Source organism: Gouania willdenowi, chromosome 12, assembly GCF_900634775.1.
Source record: "Gouania willdenowi chromosome 12, fGouWil2.1, whole genome shotgun sequence".
In the NCBI taxonomy this organism is placed as follows: Eukaryota; Metazoa; Chordata; class Actinopteri; order Blenniiformes; family Gobiesocidae; genus Gouania; species Gouania willdenowi.
This window is the reverse complement of record NC_041055.1, coordinates 20,154,908-20,180,287: the sequence shown is the minus strand read 5'-3', so window position 1 is coordinate 20,180,287 and position 25,380 is coordinate 20,154,908. Positions and strand designations below refer to the sequence as shown.

Here is a 25,380-nt window from a genome sequence, read left to right as displayed (position 1 = left end):
AAAGTTGAATTGAATTGAATTGAATTACTTATCGCAGTAAAAAGCTGCTACATGCTCCATATGTTCTTAGTCGTGCCATTTCTGATCAAAGCCACTTCCTATTGTTCAGGTTGTGGTTTCTACCTATTATGTTGTTACCCACATGGCACAGTTCATACATGTAACTGTACTAAATATATTCTAGGTTTTTTATTTTATACAGACGCCTTTGTGGAAAAAAAAAAACAAGTTCCAATTGTGCAAGATAAGTTGATTAGGATATATCAGTACTCTTTACACCTCTGGTTTTCCCACAACACAAAGATATTCAAATTGCACTTTTATTTTGAAAGTAATTTATTTATGCAACAAAGGGCTGACTGTGCACAATAAAAAAATAGGTACTACACTTTTATAAACTAAATCATAACCATAACATTATATTGCTACTGATAATAATAGATAGATTTATTATTTTATGGCTGTTTTTGGATTAAAAACTGCTGCCTACCTTTTGTTCTTAAGTTGTGATTTTCAGTTATTGATCAAAGTATAGAAGAAAAAAAACCATTCCCTCTTCAGCATCATTACCTATAACCTATGCTGGTTTTAACAACCAAAAACATTCTATAAATATTACATGTGTATATTTGATGTGTAGTTTTATTCCAGGCTGAAACAATATAATCGTACATGCAGTTTGATCTTTGGGTTCCAAAGCCTCAACATTTGAGAACCACTGCTATCAACAAAGTATTAATATACAACATGTGTCAGGTGTGCAGTGAAACTAGGGACCTGATTGGACAGAACCAGGCAAATAGAGAATAAAGGGTTAGGTGAGTTCGTAGTGAATATTGAATAGGTTAGTATGACTGATAAGCAGCTGTTCCTTTTTTGTTTTTAAAAAAAGAGAAAAAAACAAAATTCTAAGCAGAATTCTACAAAAAGTAGTGAAAAAATGCGTCCGACTCATACACGAGCATGGGCCGATAACAATGTAATCACAAAATATTTGATTGTTTACTCGGTTAATATTTTTGCCTTTTTGGCATGTAATGGAAAAGAGTTAAATAATGAGTTAAAACATTAAAAAGGTTTTTTGTTGTCATTTATGACCAGACTGACACTGGTTTCCATGCATGTAGGTTTGTAAGGTATTAGAGTTGATTTTTAACCTATAAAATACATAAAAACTGTATATAGTATTTTAATAATAATAATAATAATAACAATAATGGCTTGGATATATATAGCGCTTTATTCGAGGAGACTCAAATTGCGTTACAGAAACCATTATTCATTCACACCAGTCACTCATACAGTCATGCCAGTGGTGGTAGGCTACAATATAGCCACAGCTGCCCTGAGGCATACTGACAAAGGCGTGGCTGCCATTTCGCGCCAACATTTATGCACAATTCATAGCCATTCATACAAGGCAATGTGGGTAAAGTGCCTTGCCCAACGACACAATGACAATGACTCGGATAGAGCGGGATTTGAACCCCCAACCCTTCGGTTACTGGACAACCCAACAGGGTATAAATAACAAGGATTCTTTAGGATGCTTTAATATTTAAACTATTTTTTCTGATTTCTTTCCATATTCACTTTGATTTGAATCAAAGGTAGAGCTTCATGCTATGCTGGCAATACAATACACTTATTAAAACTCTGTCTTTTATTTTCTGTAATAAATCATAATGATGATATTATTTTGCCAGGGCAGCAGCTGTGACTGCTGCATTTTCCCCATTAAATCAGTTTGATATGACTTTAACATGTTTCATAGGCTGTAAAGCATCAATGATGGACATTAACAGGTTTGGCTGGCTAGGCCTCTTCAGAGTGTGGTCAGGTGCCTGAGGCAGAAACAATGCTTTCCTCTCTGTTGGTGTTCTGCCCTGTTATGGCTTTGTGCTGCTCCATTGGTCCACTCTGTCCTTTGAAGAATGAATCTCTACCATCAACCTCCGACATATGCTCCCTCTAACATGTCGGCAGAGTAGAGTTTCACTGACAGAACTAGGCCAGGGTAGGGTTTTGTGTTTTCACCTTAGTAAATGATCACTACACTGTGCATGTATTGATTATAATAGTTCCTTGTATGGGATTCTTTCTCACTAAATCTATCATTAAAAAAAAAATACAATACTATAATACTACTTTTCATACTACAATCTGGAGCTTGAATGAAAACAAGAGGCAGTATTAAAAACTGTGATTTTTTTTTACCGATAATTCATTGACAACCAACAAATACATTCAGATGTTTTGGTTTTCAGGATGACTCAAAAGAGAAAGTGTTCTACATAAACAAATTAAGGAACAATTGGATACCTTTTTAAAGAGTAACTAAACCCCTGCTTTCTCCTAACCTGCCACTAGGAGGGAAATTCAAAAAATGCCTTGATCTTGATTATGGGCGGGGCTCCTGGAGCAGTTAAGACACACCCAGTCTACACTATAAAATCTCCAATGAACAATCTACTGTATGCTTTGTTAACTAGCTACTCATTACTCAATATACATCTCTATTCACTCTCCTCTCAATCCAACCTACTCACCACAGATTGTCGAACCCACAGGTGCTAGTTTTTCTAAAAGGGGCGGGGCTAACAGTGCTAATATGTGATGCAAGATGGTTCAAAACATTACATGATCTTGTTCACCAGGATTTTTTCTCTTCCAGTGGTAAGGGGGTGTGGGATTGATATGTGGGGGTGCTGAGAATTAAAAAAAAAAAAATTACTTTTATCAGGAGTTTCTCATTTTTTCTTCAATAAAAGAAGTTGTGCAACACAGAATGTTAGATATAAATGTAGTTTTAACTGAATCTGGTCAAAGAATATTTGACAAATCAGTTACGCATAATACAAGTGACCACAAGGCAATGGCAACAAAAAAAATAATGAGCAAAGGTTCCCTATTCAACACCTGACAGCCACCGTTTCGCCTGCCAATAATCAGACAGTAAATCTAAAATGCAAAACGTCAGGGACGAAACAACACACCCTATAGTTGTTTTATAGAACGATATGTTTGTTGCTGTTTCTGCGTGTTTGGACAGGCAGGCAAGATTGCTGAGTCGAGGTTTGGCCTTTCGGTTTCTCAAGTATGTTTTAACGCGCCGCATGCAGGAAAAAATGCGCTCACATGAAGCGGAGGTGACAGGTAGCGTGACAGAAATGGGTAAAAGTTTGTAGAGGTTCCTTGGTCTTCATTTTATACGGGAACTCTTTTTTAGTTAATTATCCATTGCATTGGACTGCTAGTTAACGCTAAAATGATGCGCAAAAAGACTCCTCCGCCCCTCCCATCCCCTTTCACACACACACTGTAGCATATGTTAATCTGAATGGGTCCCACTGAATGGGGTATAAGCAGAGATTTGATTGGAACAGAACGGCTCCTCTGGAACTTTTTTATGTTTTTGAACTCATATATGAATAAATTAATAATAAAGATATTTTAAAATATTAAATAAAATGCTCAAGGAGCTTAACTGGGGCTACACAAATTCCTGACAGGGCTATAGCGCCCCCAAACCCCAGTGTAACGCCATCCCTGTTCACAGCCAATAGCAAAAATCTATTGTAATAGCCGGGTTTTAACACTTAGAGGGCAGTTACTCAGACATTTTAGTACAAAATATGCCAAATTGAATTACTTTGACTAAAATGTTGAGAGTTGGACCAGGATCAATCAATTAATTAATCAATTCAGTAGAAAAAAGTGGTTTTAGGGTTTAACTGCTCTTAAAGCCTGGTTTTGTAACATCTAACTACATTTGTCCTGAATGTAGTGCAAGTCAGTTTGGCTTTGGTCATAAAACGAGTGGGTGTGGCTAGTAAATATCACCTTTGGCTCAGAGTCTATGGTAACACAGGACTGCAGAGTAGAAAAGCTCTAGCGAGAGAGACTTGGCTTCAATGTGAAGAGGCAGCGCACACAGAAAATGGGTTGAATTGAATGATAAAGGTTGGTGGTTGCATTCCTGTCTCTGTTATACCTGCATTTACTTCATTCAGCAGAATGCAGGAGATAAAGCTGTACTTAAAGCAAACTGAAAGACTAATTTAAAGAGTATGTAAAAAAAAACTTGTCAATTGTGGTGTGAAATCGTGTTATCCTTGTTTGCCTATTTGTGTTGACCCTAACAACGTGTCAAAAGCCTAATGTCGTCTTATCATTACTGCCTCAATTAACACCAGATTGAAGCCTGCTGTAAATACCAAACCTAACCTAACTACAGAATGGATGTTCCTACTTGTTTCAAGCATGTCGCTAAAATTTCTTCTCTTGTACCATTGCAGATTTTGGCTTCTAAAACTCTCTGGGAGAAGAAGAGGAACTATTTTATCAGAAAGACCGAGTAAGAACCATAAACTATTGACTGGAGGTGAATAATTGCAGAGGCCAAACAAGAGCGGAACACCACAAGCGCCATGTGGGAGGAGAGTGAGGGTGGTCTGCTATTCGCCTGCATGCAGTCCAAATTTGTTCTCTACTGATCAACACTCAGTGCTCCATATTCTTCATCCCGAGCCTTTCTTGAGGGGTCGTCCCTGCTATGCACCCCAGCTTCATCTGCTTCATCGGCAGTCTCAGTGTCAGGTGCTGTGTGGGCGTCCCACAAGTCTGGGCGCTGCCCACACAGAAATCAAAGACTACATCTGAACAAAAAGAATGATATACTCTTGAGTCACTCTGTGGTGGCATTTTGGTCAGTGTTAAGTAGGTCTGCTGTGAAGTTTCGTCCGTCTCCTACTCAGCAAGCTTTACTTGCAACAATCGTCCGTCTCTTTCACCAGTTCCAGATTAATCACTACTTCATTGCATTTAGTTTCCCCATCAAGCAGCAGCACGAGTTCCTTTGTGTTTACCACGTGGTGGAGGACCATGGGGTGCCGACAGAGCTCCGAGGAGAAGGAAGCGGCACGGCGCTCGCGGCGAATCGACCGCCACTTGAGGTCCGAAAGTCAAAGACAACGGCGTGAGATCAAGCTGCTGTTGCTGGGAACCAGCAACTCAGGCAAGAGCACTATTGTGAAACAGATGAAAATCATCCACAGCGGAGGGTTTAACCTGGAAGCATGCAAGGAGTATAAGCCGCTCATCCTGTACAACGCCATCGACTCTCTCACACGCATCATCCGGGCCCTCTCAACCCTGAAGATTGATTTTCACAATCCTGACCGCGCCTATGACGCCGTGCAGCTCTTTGCCCTCACAGGACCTGCTGAAAGCAAAGGAGAGATAACACCAGAGCTGCAGGGGGTGATGAAACGTCTGTGGGACGACTCAGGAGTCCAGGAGTGCTTTCAGCGTTCCAACGAGTACCATTTAGAGGACAACACTGCCTATTATTTGAATGACTTGGACCGCATCTCTGCAACTGAATTCATCCCGACTGTGGAGGACATTTTACGATCTCGAGACATGACCACCGGCATCGTGGAGAACAAGTTCACCTTCAAGGAGTTAACCTTCAAGATGGTAGACGTGGGTGGGCAGCGTTCAGAGAGGAAGAAGTGGATTCACTGTTTTGAGGGCGTGACTGCAATTATTTTCTGTGTTGAGCTAAGTGGCTATGACCTCAAACTCTACGAGGACAACCAGACGGTAAGAAAACTCATTTTAAAGGGATCCATTTTTACTGTTTTTGCATAAATACTGATGTGCCATTTAGCTGTAATTTACAGCTCAGTCAAAGCAGACAGGAAAAACAAGATGGAAATTAATCAAAAATATCAATCAAAATAGGTATTTCTTCTCAGAACTAACACAAACAATGTTGTGACCAATTGTAGCTTAAAATGTTCTAAATGTTGAGACTTTTGTCAGGTTTTGGCCTTCGAAGGCATCTGCGGATGTCAGATCTCAGTACTGCCACCTTGTGGATGGTGGGGTTATAAAGTTGGGAGGAGTATTTTAGCGAACAAAAGTCTCAGAAGAGCATTATTTGGAACAAATAGCTGAACAGGTCTGGGTCTGGGAAACAAATGTCACTCAATGCCAGTGAAGTAGCCTTTTGTCTTCAAATATTTAATAGAAGCAAAACCATTTACAGATTAATGTTATGGGATAGTTATTTTTCTGTGTTTTCATGAAGTAAATACATATGCATTTCACAATTAAACAATAAAATAGTAAGAACTTTCAAGCTACTCATCATAGCTGTTCCTTTTACATAATAATTACTTTTATAAATGTCTTTTGATCTAGATTTTGAATCACCCCTTTGGGATAACTAAGGTTATAATACAGTTGTAAATAAAGTTATTTGAGGTTGGAGTTGAGTGTAGTAAACAAAAGTATGTACTTTATTTAGTTTTATGGTTGTTCTGTCTTTATCTTACAAACAACTCTGTTATCGAAATTGACATCCTGAAACAAAAATGGCGTCATTGACGTCAAATCTTGTGCAAAATCTTGCGTGACAGACAAATATGAAATTGATAAATCAATAGTTTACTCAATTAACTGTATTACGCGTGATTAACACAATTGTTTAAACGCCAGTATGACATCTGATGAAATGGAAACAAAATGGAAAAGGGTGAACTGACGTGTAAATGGGTAATACTCTCAAAAAGGAATTTGGGAAGATTGCAATGGAAAACTGAAGCTGTATATAGCTCACTTTTGCAACGTTTTGAGGAAATAATTCCCACATTATATACAGTACATATATATTTTTAAATGCCACACTGCTTCACAAAAAAGGAGGATGTAGGTTTCACACCTCCTAGTGCATGCACATGTTTGTCTGGCTATTTACTAACTAGGTTTATCCCAAAATTGAAAAAAACAATAATACTGAATGCTTTGTGTTTGGTGATCTGCCACATGTATGATGAATCATTGAACATATTCCTTAATCCAAACATATCCTTGACCAACACTGAGACAGAGACAGATGCAGAAACATGTATATATGCAGCCAGTTAATAGTCACTCTTTAAACCAACATTCAGTGATAGGAAACTGGAAAAAAAAGGTCTAAGTATGGTTATAATCTATTGCTGTAAAGTGAGAGTGCTTCCATTGCGTCACGCTTCTTTAATCTTATCTAAAATTCTTTCGCTGACACAGTAAAAATGACTGTTTCAATTTTACGTCGAATATCAAAGCTATTCTGACACAGTCTAAATAAAGAGAATGACCGCGTTTGTTATCTGCTTCTCACTGTGAAGGAATCTGAACCATTTTCTATCCATACCATGCATGTATTCTAATCCTAAAAGTGACACAATAGTAATAGCCTTTGTATACTCCCTTACTGATAATGGAATATCAACAATATGTGAGAAGACGCAACCTTTATGGGTCATATTCTCCATCCTGACAGAGATGATCCCATTTTATTTTAGCTGAGGATGTTTCACTACCTGACTACACCTATGATATCTCACATTTTTGCCCCAGATAAAACTAAGAAAGAGCAGAAACCTCTACAATTCTGACCCTGAACTGGCCTGGTAACTTCAAAGTAACCTGAATGAAACAGAGTGCACAAGAAGTCAGGTTGGAACATGAAATCAATTAGTTTTATAGGTTAAAAATAAAGTCTGAGGAACAAATGCAGTATGGTGTTAATTGAGTTCACAGAATATTGTGTGAGGTTGTACCTGTGAGAATTAGCAGATTGCGGGCTGTAGCAATGGGAGTTGACTGGTGTTAGCAGAAAAAAAAAGGGAAACAACCACCAGTGTATTGATCTTCTCAGGTCTCGGAGGAATTCATTTGCCCAGTAACTTTGGGAAGTAGAACAAATATGTTTTTAAAATTGTAAATATTCTTTTTTGAGTAACTGCTTTATATAGTTATATAGTTTGTCCACCAAATCTGGTTCAATTCTAGCTAATGTCCATTTAATCCATCAGTACTGGCAACTAGGATAGTTTATATCCATGCACATCTCAAACATAATAAACATCTTTTTCTCTAAATTTTGATCAATGCACACATTAGTTATGTAATACAATACGAGAACTTGGATATTATAAAAATGATAGCAATTAAATCTACAAAATAGAATAAATAAAAATAGCTTCACAGTCCCTGGATTATATTAAAAAATATAATAATAGTTCACCAGTTTGTTTATTCACCATATTCCTAGAGCTCCTTCTTTCTGATTGGTTTTTTGGTATATACATATAAGACAACTTAAAAAAAGAAAAAGCCTGGTTAAAAATTGTTGCACACAGTCAAGCACTGCGTCCAAATAACACCAACATTATTCAAGCTTTTGAAACATCAATCCTTTATATACAGTATGTATATAACAACCAAAATAAGCAATGCGGACCAGACCAAAGGTTGTTACACATTATTTATTCACCAATATTTTGGGGAGAGGCAGAGACGGAAGTCGGCTTCTGATTGGTGACTGATTCGTTTTAGTTTAGCTTTTAGCTTTATTTACACTCATCACAGTGGTGTGGCCAAGCTGGCAACACTGGTTATAGACTTTACAATGAAAGGTGAGGGAAATGAGAAAAAGGAAAATGAAGCAAAGTTTGGATGTATTTTAATAAACATTTAATATCACACAGGCTCCACAAACCACCTGCATATGGGAACAGTTCACCCATCAGTGACTTTAAGTGGTTCAGTTGTATTTTATAATTCATTATTGTAGCACTCTGATGGTGACAGATAAAACCTTAAAAACAATAAATACCAGATATTAGATTTTAATGCACTTAAAAATGACTGCAGACATCAGATATATTGTCAAAAGTGCAACTTTATTGCCGTGATTGTCCTCAAGAGTTAAAATGCATAAAACAATCCCAAAATAAAAGTAAATGAGGCTCTGTTGTTCAACAATTTCAAGCTTTAACCCAGGTTTAAGCAAAAGAGCAACAGCTACTTCACAGTAGCTTCAATTTTCTGATTAAGAAATCAGATAACTGCATATTTTATAACATATAACATTACAATTAAAAAAAAAAGAAACTCTTTCCTTAGCATCTTAGCATAGGGCGAATAATTTTTTTAGTTTTTTTTATTTAAAAAAAAAAGTCCTAACCACAGCAGAAGCCTCACTGTGCAGGAGCTGAGCAGACTTCAGACGGACGATAAACACACAAGAAGATGGTGCAGAATATGTCGTAAAAAAATAAAATAAAATAAAAACATCCCATCCGCTCTGACGAACAAAAACAGGTACTAAAAACCTTCAGTCATCTATCTTTGGCTAAGCTAACAGCAGAGAGCTCCAGAAATTAGCACAAGCAATGTAAACAGCCAATCACAGGGCTTGTATATCCATGGTTTTTTAAATACAGGAAAACAGCCAGAAAAGCCTGAGGGACGGCATTCTTAAGGATAACAGAACGTTCAGTGCTTTAGTCGTATTATTTCATCAGAAAGCGCGAGGCTTTAAAGAACAAACGTTTAAATCTGCTGTTTCTATTCAATTCGAACTTCATCTTAAGGAAAATGTGACGTTATCCTTACATTTCTCTATTCTGTTCGTCCAGTGAGAATGTTTGAAAAAATAAGCATTTTAAAAGATTGAGCAACCCTAGGTGATCCCCTGAGGGCCAGCCAAAGAAAAAAGAAAGGTTATGTTTGCAATTGATAGAACAGCTTACTGACAAAATCACATACTAAGAAAAATCACAGCGAAATTCATTTTGAGGAACTTAAATTCTGTGATATAGTAACTGGGTGATTTTTCTTGTTAAATTGAGGTTTTGTTTATTCAGACAAGGTTTTTCCAGAAACGTTTATAAAAGGACATGTTTATTCCTGAAAAAACTTGTCTGAATAAATGGCCACGGTTAAATGATGTTTTTTTAAATTCGGAATTAAAGTGTTCTGTTTCGTGTTTTCATGGAAATGGTCATTCCTGAACCAGGTTTACATGGAAAACTGGTTTATTCGGCTTTAGATAATTCCACTTTAGGTCTGGGGGTTGGGAAGGCTCTGATTGGACGGGGGAGAACGTGACGCATCACGTTTATTGGGAAAAACACACAACAAACACTTTATTGTCGGCTATAACACAGAACACCACACATGAGAACGGTTTTCACTTTTATTTTGATTGTAATTTTGAAGCAGCAGCTCGACAATAACACACGGTTTCAGTTTGGACCGCGGAGTGGAAGAGAGATAGGAGCCAATCACCGGTAAAAAGCCCAGTAAAAGTCTGGAAAACAATCACCAGGAATACATATTTTCTCCCTGGTAAAGATATTAGCTCTAACAACTGGTAAAATGATAAACTTGATGATATTACAGCCTGTGAATGCAGTACAGTGACGCATTTACTCCGCCTCCGGGTCCTAGTGCCAGCCATCCAGTGAAGCCTGTTCCGTTTACCGTGTTTACCGAGGTCCGTGTGCGTCCGTGTGAAAGTCTGCATGTTTATGCCTCCGTCCATCCACTCTTTTCATTATATCCATGTCTTTTAAGGCTCTTATTAAATAGTCCAAGCTGGAATCCGGGCCGCCGCCATCTTGGATTATGTTGTCACCAGCGCGTCGTCGCCGCAAGTCGCGCAAGCGCAAAACAATCCTAATAAACTTAAAGCGGCTTTAACCAAGTTAAGCGTTTACAAGAAAGATGAATTATCTAATTCGGAATTAAAAAACGAAATAAACCAGCCACCGAATTCGGAATGAACTTTAATTCAGAATTAAATGAGCATTAGGAATTATGTGTTTACAAGGTCAGGTAAAAGAGGAATTAACTTTCATTTTGCTTTAAAGAGGAATTAACCATAACTTAACATAAGTTACTACACTACAGAATCCCTGTTGGTACTAATTGTTGACTTTTTTACGTCTAAAAATCCTGCGCTATATTTCCAAACGCAAACGAGAAATTCAGCACCTGGCGTTTACGCAAAGTAACTAAGGAAAGTCATTACCCTGTTTTCCACTATAGAAGATCCCAAAATCTTGTTTATTTGCATTTCTAGTTTATTTTAAATAAATAAAATCTGAACAGGTTTGTAACAACTTTAAAATTAAAAAAAAAAAAAAACAAACTGGTTCCAGCTAAAATGGTGACATGGGAGATTGAGACAAATCCAAGTGTGTAATCCATGAGGGGAGGGGTTTACATTCCAAACAAGCTGTCAGTTTAATCAATCAGACAAAGAGTCTGCTTCCAAATGACAGATTTGCATGGCCTGATTTCACAAGTAGGCTCTTTTTCATGGTTACAGCAATATGTAATGTTATTATGTAATTCAGTGCAATCTATGGCAACTGTTCTGTGCGACTACTGATTAGGCACAATATACCAGTATTAATAGGGTTAGCTGTGCTCAAGTCACACCAAGATGTGCACGGAGAAAACCAGGTGACTCTGCTGTACAGATGAATAGGAATTAACCTCATTAAAAAATTAAACGATAATAAAATTAGAAGAAAAAAAGAATACAAAAAATAAACCACTAACTAGCCTAAAACTAACTGTGTTAAATAATAGACAGCAGGGTTTGAGTCAATTACAATTGTAATCAGGTAGTTGATAATTAATTACAATTATGGCATAATTATAATTGTAAAAATCTGTTGCTGTCGTAATAGTAAATAAAGTTTAGATAATTGACTGTAATTGTAATTGCCCTGAAAATTCCCCAAAAAAAATTTCAATTATTAATAAAAAGTTTAAAAAAAAAAACAAAAAAAAAAAAACTGTCAATTATAATTTAACACTAAACTGGGGAACCATGTTACAGTTCTATGTACAGTTCTACACATACGTAGTTAACAATTATTAAAATATGTTTCATATCAAGCTTTCCCTCATTTTACCATTTTAAAAGTATATAAATGTAGGGTTATATTGACACAAAAAAGGCTCAGACGCCCACACCAAAAATATTAAAATACATATTTTCATTGATTAGGAAGCCTAACAAGGCAACCAATAAATAGGAAAGAAATTAGATGATTGATATTTGTTTTTAGTGTATTTTGCAGCTGATTTGGGACCCGTTATCATAAGAGATGCTAACAGAAAGCTAACACAAGAGGAAGGTTCACTTTTATTAGGTTATTTATTTCAGGCTCAGTAACTGAGAATGTAATTGTAATCGACTTTGAGGATAAAATAATGATTGTAATTTAATAGTAATTGGTAAAAATGCTGGTAACTGTAATGGTAATTGAACATTGGTAACTCGGGAGGTGACTCTGCTGTAAAGATGAATAGGAATTAACCTCATTAAAAAGGAAGTGATGATAAAATGATAAAAAAACCAACATAAATGAGAAGGAATGAGAAAATAAACAACTCACTGGCCTAAAACGAACTGTATTAAATAATAGGCAGTTTGATTGGTCTTCAATTGATCAATCTGATCAGTTTGTTGATGTTGTTTTTACACCATAGTAGTGAGATGGAGGACAATGTGATACATTTGTTTAAGCACTACAAGGTTATTATATATCATATTATATTCTATCCATTCTAGCAATGCTATGAACACAGATTATCCAGCGTAGACAGGACTCACAGTTGTACTAGAACAACTTGTACTAGTTGCTAGTTTTTTTTTTATTTCTCTTATAATTGTGGAAGATGTTCTCATATATCCCCGAAGTAGCAAAGCTAGGAATAATGATAAATAGTGTTTTGTAACAGCGCATGTGGATGGATATTTAAATAGTTGTTAAAATAACTGAAAAGATGAAATAGTGAAAATGAAAAACTGCTGTGTCTTTGCCCATGCGTGCGCGCCTCAGTGATATTTCACCAGCCTGCAAAGCTTTCTACACTGACACACGAGGGTGAAAACAAACATTTTGCAAAACCTGAATGACATTGGTTCCATTTCAATGCACCGACTCACCCAAGACGGAAAATACAGCACAATAATTACAGTACATTTACCCATCAACCCATTCCCTGGTGCATTTTCCCTGTCCCATCCCTGTCTTCATAATGAATCGGTAACCCTGGTTACTGTTGCTTAGCAACAAGCCAGTCAAATGCTCCTAATCCTGTGCTGTTGACAGTGAGCTGTGACTCGGGAGGGGAAGATGCGTGCGCGTGTGGATGAGTGCGTGTGGCATGCATGCTAAACAACAACAACATAGAGGAGAATAGATGAGTTGTACATGAGTGTGTGCACGCAGGTGTTGTGAGCTGGTGTGTGTGTGCGTGTGTGTGTTAATATGAATATGCAACAGCTGGGGCTGAACAACTGCAGCAAATTCAGTGTCTGCGAGAAAAAAAGGAAAAACAGTGATGAGCAGCTCGTGCCTGTTCGCACACACACACACACACACACACACACACAGATTTTTATTTAATTCACTTCGGCAAGAATTAATTACCTGTTATGTACAACATTGGGGATAAAAAAAAGGGTTTGATGACTATTTCTTTTATGTCGGGTGTTGTTGTTCTTTTGAAGATGGAGAAAAGAGGATGAGGGAATGAAAACATGAAGCAGCGTTTTCACTGGTTGGTGCCTTTAAATCTCTTGTTTCTGACACTAATTGTATAAAATATTTAGTCACTTCCCTTTTGTCAGACTAATGGGAAATCACTGAGGTTACTACTCTGTAATTAAGGGGTTCATATGATGCAATACTGTTTTGACAGAAATTAATTGTTAATGAGTATTCAAAGTTAGAGGGGAAAACAAACTCATGTTGTTAGTTAATGAGACGCCTTTAAAATAACAGAGCAAAAGTTTATTGAGGAAGGAATATGACTATTATTTATTTTTAAAACCCTTATTAAATAGATTTTGTTAGTAGCATTGCAACTTGCTTATTGTTTATTCTGGTTTTAAATTGCTAATAATTTATAAAATAAATTGTTTTTTTTTTATGTTTGATTTATATCATTCTGGGTTTTTTTTTTTTTTCGTTTGTTTGTTTTTTTTTTTAACCACAATAGCGTTATTTCCTGATTTCTGTGTATCCTAGGTAATCTTTGGCTGCATTTTATCCATTAACCTATAACCAGCTTTTCCTTCCAAATAATGCTCAGACAGGTAAGGATTGGCAGGAATATGTTACGCTGTGGATAACAGCAGAAATAAAAGAAGTTCTGTGTAGTTTACACGTAGCCTACTTTATCCATTTAATGTTCTTAAATCCATAAAACCTCAACAAATACTAACAATGAACGGGTTTGTACAAGAAACAAGAAATAAATGTGTCACAAGGACTCAAAAAGTCCCTAAATCCTAATATTAGTTTGTCTGTTGTTGCTCGTGATGATCACATCTGTAATTAAAGAGTGGAGGAATAGACAGACAGAGAGCAGCTTGAATAATATCACTTTGAGGTGGAGCAGGACAAACAAACTGGACAAAAAAAAAAAAAAAAAAAAGCCCACCACTGTTTCCTGTGAGGCAGTGACCTTTAAAATACAATTAATAATAACAAGAAAAAAAAAACTGTGGCTGCTTCCTTAAATGAGTAGTTTTTACGACATTGCTGAGAAATTCCTCATTAATACTTAAGCTTAATTAAGGCTTGTGTCTCTCTTGAGTACAGTGATGTGGGGGATGAGTGAGTGCGTGTGTCCGTGTGCATTAAGTGCGACCAGTTTGCACAAAGCTACAGCATACTTCAGCTCAACGCCCCCAACCCCATCCCCCCTTCCTCCATTAGAAATGCTTACTGTACAAGTACAGTAGTTTCCAGGTTAAGAGAGAGAGGCTCCCTGAAGCTCAGCTACTGTACTCCAGTTTCCACTGGACAGCTTTTGTTTTAGCGGAGGTGAGCAGTCGACACAAATGGTGTGAAACAGCGTCAATCCCAGTGGGACACGTCGCGTATTCAATGGAAATGTTTTTCAGCCCTATTCTGTGTGAAAAAAAGAATAAACTCAGCCAGTAGCGTTGATGTCTTTTCCATTATGAAGTGAGGCTATAGCATGGAAGCCCATTTTTACTAAAAATAAGAGTCATCATTGTGAGTTAGTAAAGTCATAATTATGAGAAAGTCATAAAAATGAGAAAAAGTCATCATTAAGAGAAAGAAAGCCATAATTATGAGAAAATTGTTTTTAATGTAACATTGCAAATAAACGTTTCCGCCACTAAAATTAATAATATAAAAAACTATGGCAAGTCATAAATATGAGAAAGTCATAATTATGAGAAATGTATTTTTTATGTAATGCAAATAAATGTTTACGCAACTAAAATAATGAATTAAAAAACTATGGCAAGTCATAATTCAGAGAAAGTTATAAAAAATTATGAGAAAAAAACATAATTACGAGAATGTTTTTTTAAGTAAAGTTATAAAAAAAACGTTTCAGCCAATAATAAAAAAAATCATAATTGTGAGTTAGTAAAGTTATAATTATGAGAAAGTCATACAAATGAGAAAAAGACATAATTATGAGAAAATTATTTTTATGTACAGTTGCAAATAAACATTTATGCCACTAAAAAAATAAATAAAAAAACTATGGCAAGTCATAATTCTGAAAAAGTCATAAAAATGAGGAAAAAGTCATAATTATGAGAAAGAATTTATAATAATGAGAAAATCGTTTTTTATGTAAAGTTGCAAATAAATGTTTCCGCCACTAAATAAAAATAAAAAAAACAACTATGGCAAGTCATAATTCTGAGAAAGTCATAAAAATGAGAAGAAGACATAATTATGAGAAAGAAAGTCATAATTATGAGAAAGAAAATCATAAATATGAGAAAATATTTTTTTTTATGTTAAGTTGCAAAGAAACATTTCCGCCACTAAAAAAATAAAAATAAAAATCCTTATGGCAAGTCATAATTGTGAGTTAGTAAATTCATAACTATGAGAAATTCTGTTTCTTTCCACTTATTTACAAAATGAGATACTTTAAAATGTGTTATCACTCATTCATTCAATCATTATGGTCGATAGTTTTTTTTTTTTTGGTTTTTTTTAAATCGTTTTCTGAGCAAAATATAGTTGGACAAAGGGGGTACAGTACTTGGATACAAAAATAAGAGAAAGGGGTACTTCAGTCAAAAACGTTTGAGAACCACTGTTTTACACTATGTTCCATGTGTTGAATTCTAAGAACTGAAAAAACACGTGTTTTCAATGAATTATTATTTAACGTGTAATTAACAACACCGTCAGTGTGGGTAGACTGCAAATGCTCAGTTTGTATCTCATAATTATGAGTTTGTGTCTCATAATTATGACTTTACTAACTCATAATTATGACTTGCTTTCATATGATGTTCTATTTTAAATATGATTATTTTTTCCATCCCTAACATTAAAAAAACTCTACATTTTACACAAAAAAAAAAAAAATCGTATTATTTTGATGAACAAAAAGCAATTGGATTATGCTAATGTGAGCTCTGAACCAATAATACTGCATGCAGCTTTGGTTTATAACCTTGATTAGTCATGACATTTTTATAAAAAAAAACAACTGCACAGATTCTAAATTTGAAAAGAATCAAATGTGTCTTTGTGATGCTACACAAACAAGGTTTTCCTCTAAATACAGTGCACGTACAGTATATAATCTATTCTAATGCCTCATTCCTGGCCTCCCTGTCCTTTTCCATGCGGTGCAGAGCTTGTGATTTGCTCAGAGCATCATGTTGTTTCTGTAACCTTTTAAATAGCGAGCCTTCATTTGACGACATCCCAGTCACGAGCTACTGGCCAGCTGCCACATGCCAGCAGCTGCCATCATCACTTCACTTCACTTCTTCTTTGTTTTCTCTTCTACCTTCCACGTCACATGATCACTAACTGTAAAGGAGGCATTAATCTAGGCGCTTCTCAGCCGTGGGGGATGCAGGGGATGCGACACCTGAACTTTCATAAAGACATATTTCATCGTCCTCACTTTTATAGAGGGATTCATTGTTGAAAACGTATTGGTCCAGTTAGATTGATCGAATGGTGATCAAGCCAATCACAGCCAGCCGTTTGACAGGGCCGCCCTGCCGGGAAGGTAAACAATGGCAAAAAATGGTCCAAAAGTGACAAAAACCTGGCAAGAAAAGGGTGAAAAGTGACTAAAGATGAGCCAAAAGCAGTCAAGAGTGCTGAAAAAGAGGAATCAGGTGGAATGTAATGCCAAAAGGTAGCTTAAATTCGCAAAATGTGGCAAACATTAGTGAAAAAAGGCAAAAATGTGGAACAAAAAGAGGCAAAATGTAGGGAAAAAAGAAAACAAGTGGTATTTATTCTGCAAAAGGTAAGTTATTTCAATGAAAAGTAGCACAAAATTATGAAATAATCAACAAAAATTGGATAAAAATGTCAAAAGAACTTGCAAAAATGGACAAAAATTTGGAAAAAGGGATATTTATTGGCAAAAGGCAGCTAAAATCTGAAAAAAACAAAAAAGTGTAAAATGGGACAAAGGAAGTTGCAAAATGGCCAAAGAAAAAGCTAAAAAGGGGTTAAAAGATTCCCCCTTTTTAAGGTTTTCTGGGGGAATAATAATTAAAATCAAGATGTAAAGAGCCTCATGTTGTGTATCACTGACTCAATACCATCATAGTTTTAGTAAATTCATTTAATAAAATAAATTGGGAGTTGACGGTTGCCCCAGCCTTAGAACACCCTCACTTTTAAAATCACCGCTCCACCCCTGCATTAATCTATTCCACACACACACACACACACACACACCTCTCTGAGTTTTAATTGACATTATTCCGACGGGAGAGCTGAAAAGTCTTCCCTACAGTTTTCTCTGTTTCCAGGGATAATGTGGTTAGAGACATTTCTTAAATTAATAGAAATAAGAGTAAGTTGTTGCACTGATACGTTGTTAATACAGGTGTTATTACAGTATCAGAATGACAGGATGTGTAATAGTTATAAACCTGTTATTGCTGAAAACAGAGTTGTACTTTACTTTGATAATACTTCATTGTGATGGTATTAAATGGTAAATGGACTTGATTTTATATAGCGCTTTATCACCACACTGAAGCAGTCTCAAAGCGCTTTACATATCAGCTCATTCACCCAATCACTCTCACATTCACACACCAGTGGGACAGGACTGCCATGCAAGGCGCTAGTCGACCACTGGGAGCAACTTAGGGTTCAGTGTCTTGCCCATGGACACTTCGACACATAGTTGGATCGAACCCCCAACCTCTCGATCAGAAGACGACCTACTACCACCTGAGCCACGGTCGCCCTATGCAGGGGGCTCGCCTTCAGTATAACCACTTCAGTATACCAGGGCTATTCAACTGAGGGTCTAACTTTAACCCAACTCGTGGTTTATCATTATGGCTCCCTTGCCCCTCCCCCGTGGCTCAGTGATTAATCACCATTCTCTTCTCATCATCAACTACGTCAATTAGGCTCATTTGTTGTCATTGAACATAAATTATGCACCTTTACTGTGAAATCTCAGAAATGAGACATTGGCAGTGTGAAACCAGCCTCAGGGTTCACAGCTGTGCACAGCAGTCATCAGTTAGAAAGGGGATTCATTAATCAATTAAACGCAAATGAGGGATAAAAACGCCACATCAATAACATAAAGTTAAGGTCAATTTTTCCAGTGTCTAGTGCAGACGTGTAACTGGTGGCCCCCCAAAGTAAACACACAAAAATACACAAAATGACAGTAAAATACACCCAAAAAAAAACAGATTAAAATACACAAAATCACTTCAAATACACACAAGACGACTACAAAAATAGCCAGAAATCTATAAAACAACAAAAATACAAAAAATAAAAAACCATTAAGAAAATTGGGGAAATTGTTTACATTTCCCCATGTTGCTGAAAGTTGCTACAAGCATGATGTGACGCATCTGCATAGAGTCCCGCTACAACCACGTCACTGATTTGTAGTGTTATATAAATGTTACCATTTATTTTGAAAGGTGAGACTAATTACAATCATAAAATCATACTTATTATGTGTTAAATTGTAAGACTTTTGAAACACTGATTTTACGCATTTTAATGACAATTAAGGCCTTATTTTTAGATTCAGGAATTTAAGCTTTTTTAAGGATACCGAGGGAACACTTTTAATGTGAAAGAACTTTTCAAAAAATCATGATATAATAAGATGTTTACTTTCTATTTGAGTTTGAGTCTCTGCACTACTGCTTTACATTTTAAGGAAAGTTTTAAATTGTAAATTTCAGGGGTTTTTTTTGTAAAGTTGGTTAATAATTCTTGGTTTGTTCTTTACATACATTTGCATCAATAATTACATTTGGCTTGAGGTCTTGGAAAATGTCTGGGCCCTGCTTAAGTTGCTTCAAAATGTTGCCGAACTAAAATTGTGGTCAAACAGTCCTGCTTTACACGTTTCTATTGTTGTCTAGAACAATTCACTGCTCTTGATCAGTAAATTCTTTTAACCATGCGCTGTTTTTCTCCTTGGTGCACACAGAGCCGTATGGCCGAGAGCTTGCGTCTGTTCGACTCCATCTGCAACAACAACTGGTTCACCAACACGTCGCTCATCCTCTTCCTAAACAAGAAGGATCTGTTGGCCGAGAAGATAAAACGCATTCCTCTGACAGTGTGCTTCCCTGACTACAAAGGTCAGAACACCTACGAGGAGGCGGCCGTCTACGTGCAACGGCAGTTTGAGGACCTCAACCGCAACAAGGAGACCAAGGAGATCTATTCGCACTTCACCTGTGCCACTGATACCAGCAACATCCAGTTTGTGTTTGATGCTGTCACGGACGTGATCATCCAGAACAATCTCAAGTACATCGGGCTGTGCTAGGACCTGACGATGGGTGCTTAAATGGCGGGGGTGGGGGCGGGGACAATTGGATGGTTGGTTATCAGGCCAGAGAAACAAAGGCCCGTCAGTTGTCTGGCAGATTCTTTCTTTTAAAGATGTGCGACAGAGACCTGAGAAGGTAGCAAGAAGGTCAGGAAAGGACTATACTGTAGATTCAACTGGTGAAAATGGGATTTTTACCCAATGTGTTTGCACTGAATACGAGTATGCAGAGACACCCAGACACACACACACACACACACACACCGACACACACCTTTATTGTTTGCTCACACGAAATGTTTAAATCAACAGTCAAGCACTTGTTTGACAAGCAGACAGTGGAAGCAGCGACTCCATTCTGCCTGCCAAACCCTGAGACCGAGTTGGAAGGACCGCAACGGTGGCTTTCACTTGTTTGTCTCCTTTTGTTTGGTTTTGCCTGAGTTGAAACGCGGCTGCTTTGACTAAAACTATGTCGAAGCCAACCTGGAGCTCTGATCTCTGGAGGAGAAAAGAAGTCAGAAGACATGATGTCACAGTATTTTTATCCAAAAAGAAACTGCCACAGTCTGAAGTTAGAGTAAAATTATGTTTTCTACACACTGTTCTGTTCTGAATCACCCCCAACCCCCACCCCTTGTCGTTCCTCCATTGTCACTTTTCTCTCTATCCTTTAACCTCTGTGCTTTAAAAAAAAAAAAAAAAAAAGAATTCTCAAAAACCTGCCTTTTTCAGGTCACTGTATTAAAATTTCCAACAGTATGTGACACTCAGCAGAGTCAAAAGTATTTAAGATCATTCCAGTTTCCAGCAAAAGACAACAAAACCGTGCCAACATCAGTTTGTAAATAAATCTGAGTCCCACATGTCAAATTTTACTTATTTTTTCCTTCTTCTAATGTTCTAAAAGAACAAACGCTTTAAAAAGATGCATGATTTTGTTACTTTGGAATACTAATATATTTTCTTTTTGGACTTATGATTTCCTCCTGTTAAGTTTTAAATATATTCCCAAACTAATATATAAAATTCAAACACTGTGTACGATTGTACAGTTGTAAGAGAGGATTCTATTGAAATGAAGAGTTATATAAATATATAATGGTAATCATATTGTCATGATAGTGATGATGATGGGAAAAAGAATACGGTGATGATGACGATCGTGGTGCTGCTGCTGGTTGCGAAGCCGACAAAGAAAAAGCCACACGAGAGGCATGAGAGGAGGAAGTGGATCAAAGGGCAGCGGAATGTGGAAGAAAAAAAGAGAAAAAAAACTATGGACGCTAACCTTGAGAGCTCAATCTTCCCTGCATTTAAGTGGAACTTGTTAAACAGTCAGTCGGTATGATGTGTAAATATACTGTAAGGTACACTCATTGTTCAAACAAATGAAAATAAAGGTGGAGTCGGCATACTGTAAGTGAGATAAAGAGAGAGTGAGAGATATACAGGAGGAAGATTCCTCTCCAATTCTCCTCTTGCCCTTTCTTTTCAGTTTAGAGAAGAAACTCAGCAAAGGGCTTCAGGCTTAACTTCACAGGATGTCCACTTCAACAAATGACAAACAGTGGGGGGGAAAAAAGATATAAAAGGACAATAAATATCAATAAATCGACTTATGCAAATGTTCAAGGTGGTGCTAATGTGTTTTTGGGCAGCGCATGTCTTTTTTTTTTTTTTTTTTACATTTTTGACTCTCTCAAACATTTATTCTCAACATCAACACAGTGTAGGCCTCACAGATCAATAAATCAAAAATCATTTGCTTGAAAAAAAAAATGCAAAAGTTTTACAGGTGTCAACACTACATGTAGTGCAATCTTTTCATGACAACAATGCATGTTTTGTTATTGCAATTAAATACATTTATTATTATTTTTTTTGCATAATTGTGATCATCATTAGCCCTCCCTAAGGAAGGGTAAGAAAAACTTTATTAAAGGGAGGATATAAAAAGAAAGAGCAGTGTTACACCTCGGTGAGGGGGAAGGGAACAGGGAAGAGAGAGTCAGGGTAGGAAAACGGAAGGGATGGGGAAGAGTCGAATGAAACACTGCGCTTATTGACATTGTCAGAAAAGTGTCGTGCATTGCATTGTGGGATGAGGAGTCCTGTAGACCAGTGTTTCTCAAACGGGGGTACGTGTACCTTTAGGGGTACGTGATGGCACTACAGGGGGTACTTGAAAGAGAAATTTAGCATTAGCGTATCTTGAAAATATTTTATCCAAATCTTTCCTAATTGAAAGTGTCCATTTGAACGGTTGCCGTAAGGACAACCCCCGGTGCTATTGGTACGGTTACCGAAGTACATGTACGGAGCGTCTTAGGGTTAGGGTTAGGTTATAACCCAATATCACAACAATTTTTAGGGATAGGGTTAGGATTACTATTAGGTTTAGGTTAAGGTTTAGTCTTGGTCTTAGTCACGCGACCTAAACTGGCCAATGACTGACCCATTACGTGACCTAAACTGGCCAAATAGGGGTGCTGCATACAAATAGAATGTTGTTATATTGATATGGCAACTGTACGGATAGCCATTGCCTTTCTAATTTGGGGTGCACATTCATGACTCTCGCAGAATTAACCATATTGATGTTGGTGACAACCCACCCTTTTCCTCTGAAAAACATATTTATCTAATTTTTTTTACTATAAGACACATTTTCCTCTACGTCATTTTCACTGTGAAAGAGCTGTTCCAAAACATAATTGACAGTAAACCTTTTCCTAGAGGACATTTTAGAGAGAGGGAGAGAGAGAGTAGAAAATTAACTAATTAAAGCATTACAATATGGAGTTTTACAATGTTTATTTTTAGTTAAAAATTGCAATCACACTAAATATTACCAGCAACTCACAAAATGACAACAAAAACACACAAAATAAGAGAAAAATATGCTGAATTAAAAAAAAAACAACAGACAAACATCAACAAAATACACAAAATGACACCAAAAACACACGCAATAAGAAAGAAAAATACTATAACCAGCAACACACAAAACAACAACAAAGACACATTAAATGAGAGAAAAATACACAAGATCACTACAAAATACACAAAAATAACAGATAAATGTACAAAAAAGACATGAGAGACAACCAAAACACACAAAATAAAAGAAAAATATACTGAATAATAAAAAGAAAAGACCAACTACACAAAACAACACAATGGAGTGAAAATACAAAGGTCAGACTTGTCCCACATCAGATGGGAGATGACTAGAAATATTAAAAACTGAAGAAATAAATCAATTCAGGAGACACTAAATACTGTTTCATCCCACTTATTTACAAAATCAGTGTGTTATCGCTCACATCACATCACAACATTAGGCACTACAGTTGTTCTTAAATACTTTTTTAGGCAAAATGCTGCATTCGGACAAATGGGGTTCTTGGATTCAGAAATAAAAAGTTTGAGTACCACTGCCGTAGACCAGTGTCTCCAAATCTTTTCTGTCTCGTGTACCCCCTCGAGCCTCTTTTCAAAGTAAGAGCACTACTTTGCCACTCCAATTTCGTAGCCCTTGTTTTATTTACATGTTTGCCTCTGAACTCTCCTCTGTAGCTTAAACAACAGCAGTCAATTCGGGTCAACCCGTACAGTTTAACATTTCACTTGTGTTGAGAGGTGCAAATATTAAAAACATTTCCTCTGCATTCATAAATATTGCATATTAGAGAATATGTTTGCTGAAATGATGTTAGTAAAGGTTTTGTAGGAAAACAAGGCCACATTATTGTTTATCCAATTGATGCTATTTGTTGTCAGGCGATGGAAAAACCATGAAAAAGCAGTGTCGGAAAATAGGCTTATAAAATGACTCATTAGATAGGACATAAATCAATAAATGTTTTCAAGTATCCCCAGCAAGGTGATCAAGTATACAGTACATGTAACCCTGGTTGGGAACCACTGCTGTAAACAGAAACAGAACAGTTTTTACTTCATTTTTTAGTGTTTCTTATCCAGACAAGGAGGACAGTGATTCGTTTGACATCATTTTTGTTCTAGTTTGTGTTCAATTTGCGGCCGGATTTAGTTCTTTTCATGTAAGCCTCTTTTTGCCACAACTTTCAGTCCGTGAAATTCAGATTCAGATTCAGTTGATTTGCCATTTGCAGAATAAAACCACACTGGAAAAGAAGGTGTAAGTAGCTCAAAGTGCACTGTCAAACATTCATTCATAAAACATGGAAGACGGTCCTAAAAACAAACAAGACACATAGTTAAATAAGGTAAAAAGGTTACAGTAGAGTTTCAAAATGACATTTGTTAAAACGCAATTAAAAGGTAAAAAAGAAATGAAGCCTGATCAGAGTGCAACGTTCAAAGACATCACAGCCTGTGGGAAAAAAGTCTTTGCTGTGGTAACATTTACCACATTTGATGGTGCTATAGCTCCTCCCAGAAGGGAGAAGTTCAAACAAGTCGGGATGCAACGGGACCTTCTCGATGGCTACTGCCTGAGACACAAGTCTTTGTTTGTAAATGCCCTCAAAAATGGTCCGACTGGCAGAGCGGACGACGCCATTTAAAGCTTTCTTTTCTTTCGCTGTAGAGTTTCCAGTAAGTAAGAAGACTTTCTACACCACAGCGGAAATTTTTTTTTTAAATAATCTGCTTATTGAGAGTAAATTCTTTCAATTTGTGCAGAAAGAAAAGCCGCTGGCCAGACTTTTACACGACAGGACGTATATTTTAACTCCAGCTTAGATTATTCGACAATGTCACACCCAAGAAATTTACAATTTTCAACAATTTCGACCTCAGCACCATTTACAAAAACAGGTACAGGTTTACTTTTACTGAAATCAAAGACCAACTCATAGGTTTTTGAGGCGTCCAGAGTCAAAATGTTCATCATTTGAGGAAATCAAACCAACAATAGTTGTGTCATCTGCATACTTGATTATCAGACTGTTAGGATTAGACACACAATCATGGGTGTACAACAAAAGACTGGAAATACAACCCCGTGGAGAGCCAAGACTCACAGTGAGTTCATGAACCTTAACCCTTTGTGGCCGACAGGTTAAAAAACTAAAAATGTCTTGGGTTGTCACTTTGGTAGAGTTTTGGTGGGCAATCCTGTTAAAAAATAAAGCAAAATCATCTTTTATGCATCCGTCTATGGAACTCCACACCCCACAATGCAATGCACAAAACTTTTCCATCAGTGTTTACAGTGGAGATGAAAACAAACTTTCAACCAATTTCAACCTTTTTACACTTTCTTTTCCATCAAATGATCTCAGACTTACACCAATAAAAAATGTTTGTCTCCAGCAGCATTATACATGACTTTTAAGATTTCTCCCAGTCCTTTTAGAAGCTTGTTTCAAACAAGATAACGTATCAGCAATTAATTGTGGCTCAAACTCTAAAAAAAAACTTAAAAATATCAATCGGCCAGCACATTAGAAATCAACAAATAAAGGGTTAAAATCTTGAGTTAACACGCCACAGTGACTGAACTGGAAATGTTTTTACAATCTAGCCACTGAGGCAAAAACAATTTGGACATAAAATGCAATTAAATAACTCCTGAATCAATGTGACCTACAGTATGTTTGATTGGGTGACAAAACACAGAGCCATTCAGATTCCACGCTAATTGGTGTAGAAACTCATGTTGAACAATTAGTTTATTACAAAAGCTCTTTAGTAGCAAAAAAAAAAAAG

At 36.7% G+C, this 25,380-nt stretch overlaps 1 protein-coding gene across 1 annotated transcript in view; it reads left to right on the top strand.

The window, feature by feature from the left end:
* gnaz (guanine nucleotide binding protein (G protein), alpha z polypeptide) overlaps positions 1-20,814 on the top strand; it is a 43,460-nt gene extending 22,646 nt beyond the window's left edge. Inside the window, exons 2-3 of the mRNA XM_028462605.1 lie at positions 4,299-5,607; positions 19,333-20,814. Of these exons, the coding sequence (XP_028318406.1) occupies positions 4,885-5,607; positions 19,333-19,677 (1,068 nt within the window). The 5' untranslated portion in view covers positions 4,299-4,884 and the 3' untranslated portion in view covers positions 19,678-20,814. The remainder of the gene's footprint in view (positions 1-4,298; positions 5,608-19,332) is intronic.
* The last annotated feature ends 4,566 nt before the right edge of the window (positions 20,815-25,380 follow it).